General features: G+C 41.1%; 1 protein-coding gene and 1 long non-coding RNA gene across 2 annotated transcripts; one reads left to right on the top strand and one right to left on the bottom strand.

Annotated features, from left to right (window-relative positions):
- The first annotated feature begins 7,106 nt into the window (after positions 1–7,106).
- On the top strand, positions 7,107–9,018 carry Fntb (Farnesyl transferase beta subunit). Its single transcript, XM_065218138.1, has 4 exons — positions 7,107–7,315; positions 7,419–7,675; positions 7,736–8,416; positions 8,469–9,018. The coding sequence occupies exons 1-4, from the start codon at positions 7,226–7,228 to the stop codon at positions 8,893–8,895; spliced, it is 1,455 nt and encodes a 484-aa protein (XP_065074210.1). The 5' UTR covers positions 7,107–7,225; the 3' UTR covers positions 8,896–9,018.
- Positions 9,019–9,823: 805 nt separating this feature from the next.
- LOC135698246 (uncharacterized) lies at positions 9,824–12,116 on the bottom strand. The gene is made up of 3 exons (XR_010517469.1): positions 12,060–12,116; positions 11,937–11,997; positions 9,824–10,211 (listed from the first exon to the last, which is right to left on the bottom strand). It is a non-coding gene; the product is annotated as an uncharacterized LOC135698246 (long non-coding RNA).

Genomic DNA, 12,116 nt, shown 5'->3' with positions numbered 1-12,116 from the left:
ATCATAGATTTGAAAGTTGGAAATACGCCATGTAAGAAGAAACGTTTTTGGTGATTTGAAGTGATATTTTCTTCTACTTTTTCGTGTTTATCGAGAAGTTTGTGAACTATTCTCTCTATATGTGGCAAAATATGGTTTGTTTACATTTTGGCTCTTACGCCCCTTTCAAATGTTAGTCTAGAACTCTTAGGTAGTTCTGAAGAGACTTTTATGGGAATAGGAAGTCTAAGACAAAGTTGAAGGAATGTCAGGGAACATTCTGTAAGGGAATCCGGAGGAGAACTCAATGTTAATCAATCGTATGATAAACTTAATGATTGCTACAACCCTGACACTGAGCCTAATGATAAAATTATAGATGTTCATAATTAGCTATGTAACACTTAAACTACGTTATACTCAGCAAAGGTGGATCACTTTCAATACATTCTGATTATTTTCCAGAAACAAACCAGCATACCAGGGAAAATCTCTTAAATGCCAACCAAGCAATCGATCAAAGATAATTCTAAGGAGAGTTCCATGGAGATATCGATAACAATCCCAAGATAATCTAATTCTGACAATAGCCCAAAAAAGTTCTTTGCTGAATTTCAAGCTAGTTTGAAGATAGTTTCAAGGAACTTCTTAAAAGAATTTCAAGGGAATCCTTAGAAACATTCCCATGAAATTCTGATGTAAATTTTGGGAGACAATACTTTGGAACACCAGGGGTCAAGGAAATCATGAGGATAATTCTGATAAGAAATTTTAGAAACTTCTGCGGAGAAATTTTCTAGAGTCTGTGGCATAAAAAGCTTCCAAGGTTAAAACATCTTACAAATTTTAGACATCGGCAAACTTTCGAGATTGCGAAGCTAACCAAAAATCAAGTGTCTGAGGTTTGATTTTTTTCAGGATTCTCTCTGGAATCATTTAGAAAAAATATGCCATGATCTAGGACTTGACAAATTTATTGAACTCTGAGACAGTGCTAATTTGTTTGGATTTCAGAATTAATTTTTCCTATCTCATACTAAGGGAAAGTTAAGAATTGCGAGCTTGAAGAAATATTCAAGACTTTGAGAATTCGTTTAATGAAGTCATAAAGCAAAGCAACTTATTTTAAGGTTCAAAACTAATTCGCGGTTGTTTTCGATAACCGGTTCAGTAGGCACCCGGAGATAGTCTCGAAAGCCCTGGCATAGATTATCATCGTGCTTGCCCCACAATATTCAAATGCATGCACTGGTTGGCATAGAAAGCTCTCAACGTAATAACTGTCGAAGTGCATCTGTCAACTCAATTTAATGCTATGTATCTTAAAACGGGAATCAGGACAAGCCTAATTTTATAAATATATCAGCTTGAAAATTTATCAGTTTTCCATGAAGAGCTGCCCAAACTAAGATAATAACAATATAACTAGCGATTAAAAGAAGTTTAATATCTTAAAACATGACTCTTTCCACTATTCTGGCAGCACTGGCAGCGAACATTCCCCTCGTTGATGTTGTGCTATACTGGATTGTGCTATCTCGTTTTCTCCTCCAGGAGAATGTCCACCTCTACAACCCACCCCCGCACACGCAACACACACACATCCCCGAAAATCCGAGTGTTGGTCACACTGCAGAGGAGCGAACGAGACAGCGCTACATGAACTCTTCCGCTCGCACCCACGCAAAAATACCGTACACAATAATAATTCCGTATGTTTGTTGAGGCCGCTCGGTCGATTGGTAAACTACTTTTTTTTTTATCTCCGGAGACAACGACTGAACTGCTCACTCACACACACACACACAAAGGCGCGTGCGATGGCGGAGCACGGTGTCTTCTCTTTCTTTCCACCACACACGGAAAACAAGGGACGGGGTTGGTTTTGCTGTTCTTTTCAACACTACTGACTGGGGCCACAGCAGCTAGCTCCACAGTCCCACAGAAAATGATGATCCAACTTTTCCGATCGAATTTTCCGCACTTTCACGCAACGTTCGCACGCCACAAACAGCATTCGGCGGTGGCCCGCATCACCAACTCACGATCGACACTAGGCACGACCCGGAACGGGAGACATAAATTGCATAATTTTAAACTTTTCCGCGAGTGCACTAAAATTTCCTGCCCACAATGGCACAGATCCGAGACACAAATTGCCTACTCCGGGAGCTGTCTCCTCAGCTAGCAGCTCAGCATAAGCAACACACGTACACAACAGTCGGTCGTCCGATGGAAGGAAGAAAGTGCATATCCAGATGAGACGCACACTAGGGCGGGTTTTGTTTTGTAAACGCTATGCACCAACACAGCTTGCAAAAATGGATTCGCTGTCCCGAGGTCGAATTATGCGAACTTCGAATGCTGTCGCTCTTTGGATTTGGAGGGTTTGGATGAACATTTGTACCCGAAAAAAATGTATCATGCTCATCAGATTTCTGACCATGCGATATAAACTCGAGTATAAACTATCGAGATCGATGAATTTTATTCACATGAAATCGGTATAGATAATAATGTTGTTAAAAAATAATAGAATTCCGTGGTCCGAATCATGACTGATGAAATCGATGGGCCATGAACGTTGAAATCGATAACCCGGCCACACGTCTATCAACCGTAATAAAAATACCATAAACGAATAATAATCCAAATGATAGAACTATTCCACAAATGATTTGGATGAACACGTCGTTAAGCAAAGTAACGATAACAATTTTATCAGGGAAGGCTTGTATAATGTCTGGTTCAGGATACAGATTTTTGAGAAGGTGTTTGCCAAAATTGATTCCTGGTCGGTCAGAAATAAGTCTGGTACAATAGCTGGTTTATTTCAAAAAATTTCATCTGCCAAATTTAAGTGAAAATTCACCAAATGAAACATAGCCAGAGTAAGCTATAACATGTTATAATAATTGTCGACGAGAAAATGTCATCACATGTAAAAATGTCAGATAGGCCTACAACCGACCTTACAAAATGCAATAACTGCTCAGTCGGGCCAGTGTTTAGTGTCTCATTCAAACTACAGTGTTATTTACATCGAAATGTAAATGACGAGCGATTGCAACAGTTTTGTTGCAAGTTATCAATTGAAATTAAATACTAAAAGCTGAGTAGAAAACGACTCAGTTTCGTTAACTGTGGCACTATCCTAATTAGAGCAACTGAGCAACTATGCTGTTACTCTTAACACTCCGAACACGATGCCTCCGAAAAACGTGTAACGGCAAGTTTACAATGCCATTGCTTAGCCGTTTCTTGATGAATTTCAAAAATTGTGGTACCTCTAGAATTCCTGCTTAGGGTCTGTAGATTATTTTGATTGTAAAACTAGAGCTCCGGGTTTTTTCGAAAACACGTGAAACTGTGATATAAGAAAGAATTTGGGGTCGTGACATAAACATGGACCGGAATGGCTATGGAACCACCATCGGGAATATTCGAAACATCCGTAAAAGTGTCTCATGCATGAAATCCTGGAGATCCGGAACATTTGTAAAAGTGGTCTATCTATGAACCTGATTCTAGAGCTCTGAAGTTTTTTTCGAAAACACGTGGAACTGTGATAGGGTAGAGAACCACTTCGGCCTAATCGCCCATTTTGGGTCTATTGAGCAGAAAACTTCGAATAAATCCATGATTTCAGAGTTAACAAGTCAATTATGCGTTTGGTACGATACTTTAGTTAATAAGCTACGGAACGAAGCCAATGAGAACGCGTGATATGAAGGTTTGCTCCCATTATTCCCAAAAACAAAAGAAGCCCTCCGACTGATTCAATTTTTATCTTCATCCGATAGGCTGAAGTGAATTCATTGGCGTTTAAATGGCATTTCAATGCGTTAGGCCTAGTTTAGAATCCGTAGGCCGAGTTTGGTGCCAAGAAGCAGTGTTAGACTTTTGACAATATCTCAACGATTGGTTTCTCTTTATCAAATCTTACGGTACGTTCAGAAAGGTAAATAAATTTGGAAGCCATCAGTAATAATAACATTCCGTTTGGTGCTAAACTGCGCTAGATTAAGAAATACTAAGTGCGGATTGTGCTTAATAGGCAGGAAATGGGGTAGTTAACCCTATAAGAAAGAATTTGGGGTCGTGACATAAACATGGACCCGGATGGCCATGGAACCGCCATCCGGAATATTCGGAACATCCGTAAAAGCGTCTCATGCATGAAACTGATTTCAGAGCTCCGAGGTTCTTTTGAAAACACTTGGAACTGTGATACAAGAAATAATTTGGGGTCGTGACCAAGGGGTTGGTCACTCAGCACAGTACGCCAAAAACACAGTTTGGAACACAGTTTGGCACCCATGATTCAGACTGGGGGCGGGGCCTCCCTTAGCTCAGTCGGTAAAGGCACAGCTACAAAGCAAGACCATGCTGGAGGTGGCTGGGTTCAATTCCCGGTTCGGTCTAGGAATTTTTCGGATTGGAAAATTTCTCGACTTCCCTGGGCATAGAAGTATGATTGGACTTGCCACACAATTATACCAATGCAAAAATGGTACAGGCATCGAAAGCTCTCAATTAATAACTGTGGAAGTGCATCTAGAACACTAAGTTGACAGCACGCAATAAGCTAATATGCGATATGCAATAAGCTTGAAATGCGAAGAAGAAGAAGAAGAAGAAGAAGATTCTAAACTTTCATAATCTTTGAAGCTACTGACAACACTTTAATATCTCTGCGATTGCGCAACGCATGTGTCACATGTAAGAGTAAACAAGATTTTTTTGAGGATTTTCCGTATATCTTCATCGTTATCTGGAATCAGTAATACTAATAAAACATAGGTAGCTGAGAGCTGTCCGAGCCGAAGCGGTTGGAGGAACTCGATCATCTTTTAAAGGGTCGCTCCTGTTTGTCCGGTATCATCTCATCCAGCTGAAGTGGCTTTAGATCACCGTCTTGGCTCGGATTTTACTGTTTGGTTGCGTCGTTTCTTCGTCTTAAAAGAAAACATTTGAAATGTCAATTAACCGGGTTGCCAAGCATGCAGTTTTTCACAAGCAAACAAAGTTGGCACTCTCTTCACTGCCAGTACAGCTGTGGCACACTGAGAAAATAGTTGGCACATAATAAGTGGGTATAGTGACCAGCCCTTGGCTGTGACATAAATATGGACCCCGATTGCTATGGAACCGTCATTCGGAAGATTTGGAACATCTGTGATTCATCCATGATATCGATCCTATAGCTCAGCGGTTTTTTTTTAAACATTAGCAACTGTGGTATAAATAAGATAGAATTTAGGGTCGTGACATTAACATGAACCCAGATGGCCAAGGAACCATCCCAGGATGTCCCATGGCCTTACGGGTCCATGTTTATAACCCCAAATTCTTTCTTATATCACAGTTCTTAATGTTTCAATCAGTGTCGTGGGTTGACCACTTATACGGATGTTCCTGATCTTCCGAAGGACTGTATTCTTGCTAATTGAAAACATTTGTGCACATTAATCAAAATTATAGATCTTAAGCCACTTGCAAAACTCATTAACACAACTTTAAAAAAAACGTGTAACGACTCCTTTTGCTTTAGAAAAAGTAGACGTACCTATTTTCAATCTTTTTACAATCAGAATAATCTTCAGACCCTAGGAATTTTAGAGGTACCACAATTTTTGAAATTCATCAAAAAATGCCTAAGCTATATGTCATTGCAAACTTGCCATTACACGTTTATCGGACGCTTCGTAGTAGGCGTAGTTTTTACCCACCGTATTCGGAGTGTTAATTGGGTTCTTTATTATTATTCTTGTCATTGATTTGTTTTCCGTCGAACTTGTTTTCCGTGCTGAGCACCAATGTTACCGACGCCAGGGAGGCAGCTCCCACACCTGGACCGTACTTATCAACCCATCAACTCATGAACCGGGGACCAACGGCTTTACTTCCCTTCCGAAGGAAGGCGTGATCAGAGATGTGAGACATTGGGTTCTTAATTTGGAAAAAAAATGTATCGGTTTTTATACATCATCTGAAAGACCTTCATTTTCTGAGCACAGCGATATTTTTTTTCGAACCCACACACTTTCATCTCGATTTTTAAATCAAGATTTAAAGCAAAATAATAACTTCACTGTTTGACACTAAACTGATACACTGACAGCTCGCTCCCATACAAAGTGTCACCATAGAGGTAACTCTAAGACTAGAAGGTCCCGAAATAACGTGCTCAACTTTTTGGCTCAGCTCAGGTACTCTCTTCGGTCCCAAGCTAATCGATTAACCCCTCGAAACATAGGAAAAACCACTTACCCCTTATTTTATCTGTCAAACTTTCATAGCGAATCGAAACAAACATTGCGTAGCACTAGAATTTCGACTAGAATGGAGTACGTTAATTGTTTGCTTGGGACCAATAGGCTAGTCAAGTAGTGAGCCAATTTAAAATCGTTAGTTTCGTATTGATTGTTGGTGTCACCGAGGGGCGTTAATAAGGTGATTTTTGCAAATGTAATCGTTCGCATTTAAAATAGTTCCTGTGTACCAAAATTGATAAAATTTTGGGTTTGGGCTCCATCTTTAATGCAGATTACGAATATGTTTTTACCTCAATACCCTTAGGCCGTTCGCAATGCTGTTGTATCTTATAAGGACTGTTTCAATTTGAAAGTAGAACAGAAACGCACCCCTCACAATGCTGAGTTGCAGTTTCATTATTGGAGCACTATTTTGTACCAGATTTGCAACTGCTCGACTATTCTGTTTTATTTCTGAGCGCATTTGAAACACGAATGGAACTCTGTTTCAAATTTCTTTGGATGTGTTGAAGATGTTTCGATGAGCTCCACAAACAAAAAACGGAGAACTTCATAGAGAACAGTAAAGTTTATGGAACTTGATGATTACAAGCATCTTTTAGAACTGTGCGTTGCGTTGACAGTTTCAAATTATAGAATTGACGAGTAGTTTAAAACAATTTGAAACTCAGCATTGCGAACGGCCTTAAAGAACCCAATTGAGTTTGAGTAGACCTTATAGTCCGCACATCGTTTTGATTTCGACCTTCAAAAACTGGGCACCGCAGTCCGAATCCCTTTGTTTTCCTTTTTCAATATTAACAGTAGAACCTGCCCTAAAGCGATCTGTCAAATCGCTGCATTAGTGAAAAAAAATATAGTCTCGGAAAAGAAAAACATATGCGTAAATTTATCAGTGAATTCAGTGACTTTTAATGTAAAAACTATTCTTCATTCAATAACCGACCACTGCAAGCCCGGACATCATAATGGCCTCGGAGGAGCCCCGCGATTTGACGCAATTCAAGCGCTACAAAACCAACGAAGAAGGACGGAAAACTTTTTCATCCATCGAACAGGTAATGATGAGTGCGACCTCGTGAAATTGCGTGAAATTATTTTCTGTTTAAAAATAGATCCCGGTATGGTAATTGGTTGTCATGTTTTTTTTTCTGCTTGCAGATCAAAACGGAAGCATCGATCGAACGGTTCTACGATCGCTATGAGCAGCTGGCCGCGCTGGATCCGTCCCTGCCGAAGCTGATGCGTACCGAACATGCTCGCTATCTGGAGATCTCGCTGGAACGGCTATCCACTGGGTACGAGTGTCTGGACAGTAGCCGGCCCTGGCTGGTCTACTGGATAATGAATGCGGCCAGCGTGCTGGGGGTGAAATTCAACGACAGTTTGCTCAATCGGGTGGTGGATTTTCTGATTAAGTAGGAGGAGATTGTTGGGAGATGTAGGGGGAGTTTTGATTACTAGTTTTGAATTTTTAGGTGTCGAGGTCAGGACGGTGGATTTGCCGGTGGTCCCGGTCAGGATCCGCATCTAGCACCGACCTATGCTGCCGTGAATGCCTTGTGCATTATCGGCACTGATAAAGCACTGAATGCGATTAATCGAAGGACGCTCAAGAAATTTCTGTGGGCCGTGAGGGAGCAAAACGGAGCTTTTAGGATGCATGTGGGTGGCGAACTGGACGTCCGTGGTGCTTATTGTGCTATATCCTCGGCAAAATTGGCTGCATTTTCTGCGGAAGACGAGGGAAAACTGTTCGAAGGTACGGCCAGCTGGATCGCCGAATGTCAAACTTACGAAGGAGGCTTCGGAGGCGCTCCGGATTTGGAGGCACATGGAGGGTACTCCTTTTGTGCGGCAGCTGCACTGGCCATTCTGGGTGGGGAAGACAAGTGCGATCTGAATGCACTGCTTCGGTGGGCAGTCAATCGTCAAATGGCCTACGAGGGTGGTTTTCAGGGACGTACGAACAAGCTGGTGGATGGATGCTACTCGTTCTGGCAGGGGGCGTTGATTCCGATCATTCAGAGCTTGATTGCTCGCAAGGAAAACTACCCGGAAATTATGAACACAGCCTTGTTCCATCGCTTTGCATTGCAGGAGTACGTTTTAGTCTGCTGTCAGAAGCCTGCCGGAGGTTTGATCGATAAGCCTGGGAAGTAAGTAGTCAATAATCAGTAATGAATTGAATGCAACGAATTCTTATTCCAGGCCAGCCGATCTCTACCACACATGTTATACGTTGAGTGGAACTGCTGTAGCTCAGCACTGTGAAACTAGCAAGCCGCCACTAATTCTGGGTCATCCGGATAACGAACTGCTGCCAACCCATCCGGTGCACAACATCCCACCCAAGGCGGTACTCGATGCCTACAAGTACTTTCTCAAGAACGAACTAATCGAAGCGGAACATACCAACGGTCAGTGCAATGGGGAAGATGCCGCAACAGCTGCTCCCGCTAGTGCCGACGTCGAAGTGGCAGATGTGGAAATGCGAGAGGCATCGATGGAATCGGAACGTTCGAACACGGCTAGTACTGGTGCCAGTACGACGACGACAAGATCTGAAACAACGGATTCGATGTCCGGTACAAGCAGCCAAAGAAGCTCGGAGGAGCGATCGGAATCGATCGATTGAAACTAGTTGCTAGTGGAATGTGAAGTGTCCATACGACGACAGATGGACCTGCCGGAAACAAGCTAGCTTTAAACAGTGTTGTTCAATCCTTTCTTATACCTGTCTGCTGATTTGATACATAATAAAGTACCGTATTTTTCTACACTATCGAGGTTGCTGTGCTTGGTATTGAACGTTACTGTGAGAAATTGCTTTGACTGTAATATCGGGAAGGACAGAATCACTCGGACATTTGAAATCTAATCTGACGAGTTGTACGCCTAAAGTTAGGCTAGGCAACAGTTCGCTCATCTGCTTAGCCCATAACCGCAAGTGAATTTGGGTGGGACTGAATTACTATTACATTTAACGTCAATGAGAAAAACAACGCCATGACGATGCTGCATTAGTTTAGCACAGTATTGAACAGTAGAAAGGTACCATGGTCTCGTAGATCGTTATTGAATGTTTTTGAAAACGTTCCGCTGGTTCCGGGGCCATGGCCGGAACATATGCTATGAATCAATGAGAATTCAAAAATAAGATCAATAAGAATCATGATGAGTAACCAGCACCATGTTGGTCACACCTAGGTATGTTCCGGATATCCCCGGGGAAGTGGTAAAACATTTTTAAATCACCCGAATAAAAATGTACACATTGGGCTAGTTTGATTTTGATGTCTGCATCAGCATCGAAATCAAATGTATTCCTGATGGCAAACATTAGAAAACATTGTGATTTAGATGTATGTATGCAAGGTAACATGTAACATGGTGTATACATCAGAAATTTTGGAACATAACTTTGCTATTCTAATGTCGTTCGGCCGTTAAGAATTTCAATCTTTTGACATTAGAACGAAACGTTTAAGGGATGTTTTCGGATGTACAAAACGTTGTTCGGATGTTTTCAATTGTAATTGTGTGTAATTGATTATTTCTAATGATAAAATGTGTTCCTCTTGATTTAGTTTACCTTAACCTTAACTGTTCCTCTTGTTAGTTAGTCCACCGTCTTGTGGCGTGCATTAGACATTGTTTCGTTGAGTTTCTTCGATACCCGGGATGGGATCTTTCGCTTCGCCTCCAGATCTCCCTCTAGATCGACCGGCTGTGCCATTTTTTCAATAATGAATGACACTTTCGACGGGGTTGCTGGCTTGTTTGATCCGCTGTTCGGATGTAAGTTGCAAGCCTTCCCCTTCACGGATCGCTCCAAAAGTTGCTGCCTGTTCCACAGGTGATCGGCCAATGTGGAAATAAACCGCCCGTTTCCCTCCGATCCTGCGGCACTTTCCAGGTGAGTTCCGAAAACGAGTTCTGGGCCTAACCAGTCTGAAAATAAAAATAAAAAATAAATAAGTTGTGCATGAAAAAAATAATAAGCAAATGAACTAAATTTAGACAAATGTGGTTCGAGTGGTTGAGAATGGCATTTCCCATCTCTTTAACTCTGAACAATATTTTGAAGTATAGGGTTTAGACCCGCACTTCACAGATAAATTCGGAGACACATTATTGTCGGATTTCGTGCTTACTACGGACTACACAAGACCCTGAGGTCGGGTACACTTCACCCCCGTACTAAGTGCACCATGTACAAGACGCTGATAAGACCATAATTTTGAAATGGTCATTGCTCACCCATCAAGCAGGGTGTATGAAAATAGTGTATCGAGGAGAAGAATGAAACAGGAACTGGCGCAACTCTATGACGATCTTACTATCCAGATAGTCACTAAAGCTGGAAGAGTACAATGGGCGGGACACGTTGTAAGAATGCCTAAGAATTACTAATTAACTTAGCTCAGCTATAACTTAATTTCAACTAAACACTAACTATTATTTCTTAATTTTAAGTTAACTTTGACTTAGTTTTATCGTAACAAGAACTTCCAAGAAGTTCCAACAACTTCCAAGAACTGAAGTTTACCTGTAATTCCCTGGAAATAACTTGAACATATCTTAACTTTAATTCCTCTGTGCTTTAACTAAACATTATCTCAACTTTATTTCAACTAAAACTAAACTATATCATAACTTATAGATAACTTGAACTTAACTTTAACATATCTTCAACTTAACTTTAACTAAACTGTATCTTAAACTTCACTCAACATTATCCAAACTTTAACTTAACTTTAACTTTATTTAAACTTAACTCAGTTTTTACCAAACTTTAACATAAATTTACTTTAACTAAACACTAACTTGGTTTCTGTTAACTGTTTCAGTTTCTCATACAACTTGATATGTTGTCTTCGATTTAACCCAAACTGTCAGGATCTGGCTTCGGATTCCCCATCGGGATCCGTCATCAGGATCTGATTTCCCATAGGGATCCACGTACGAATGCTCTATCGGGATTATTTGAATTCCCCATCGGGATTTTTCTTCGGATTCCTTCCCGGCATCCGTCTTCGGATTCCCTATCAAGATCCGTCTTCAGACTACCCATCGGAGTTCGTTATCGGATTCCTCATCGGAATCCGTAATCGAATTCCCCATTGGGATCCGTCATCGGATTCTCCATCGGGATACAACTTTGGCACCCAACTTATCATGATCTTTCCTCGACTTCCTTACCGTGATCCGTTTTCGGTTTCCCCATCAAGATCAGTCTTCAGATTCCCCATCGGGATCCGTCATAGGATTCTCCAGCTTTAAATCTCTTCCTTAATTATCAAACAGTTCAGTTCATTTTTCCAAAATAATACAAAAACACATTTCCAACGCGTCCTAAAGAATGCTTGACTCCTACAGAATGTCCGGTAAAACTATAATTAAACAATAACCAATAATGAAAAATAATCTTACTCTACGATTCCAAAACGACGAGCAATTTAATTCACGTCGCCAAAATATTCAGCTGAAACCTCACCTAAAACATTTTCACCAAACACCTGAAGGGATGTTGGCAATCATCCGGATCTCTTCCGGTAGACCAATTAAATAAAACAAGCTTACTTCCAACTTTCCCACGCCGAACAGTTCACTTCGCTTCACTTTCCCAACCCATTTCACGAGGACAGAATACATGTTTCACTATGAACTACTCACCAGGACATTGATTTTTCCGTGGAAGAATCCAGCTCCAGGTTGCTGGAAGCGATCTCAATATCTGGAAGTCAAATGGGAGAAATTAAACACCACAGCAACATAAGGCAGCATAAGGAAACTTACCAAAAAGTGAAACATCACTGGACTATCCATGATAAGCGCAGTTCCAAGGCATCCCCG

The sequence above is a fragment of the Ochlerotatus camptorhynchus genome, unplaced genomic scaffold, assembly GCF_037179485.1.
Source record: "Ochlerotatus camptorhynchus isolate MF236.1 unplaced genomic scaffold, CSIRO-AGI_Acam_v1.1 ptg000084l, whole genome shotgun sequence".
In the NCBI taxonomy this organism is placed as follows: Eukaryota; Metazoa; Arthropoda; class Insecta; order Diptera; family Culicidae; genus Ochlerotatus; species Ochlerotatus camptorhynchus.
Note: the sequence above shows the minus strand (reverse complement) of the source record. Positions and strands in the feature narration are given on the sequence as shown.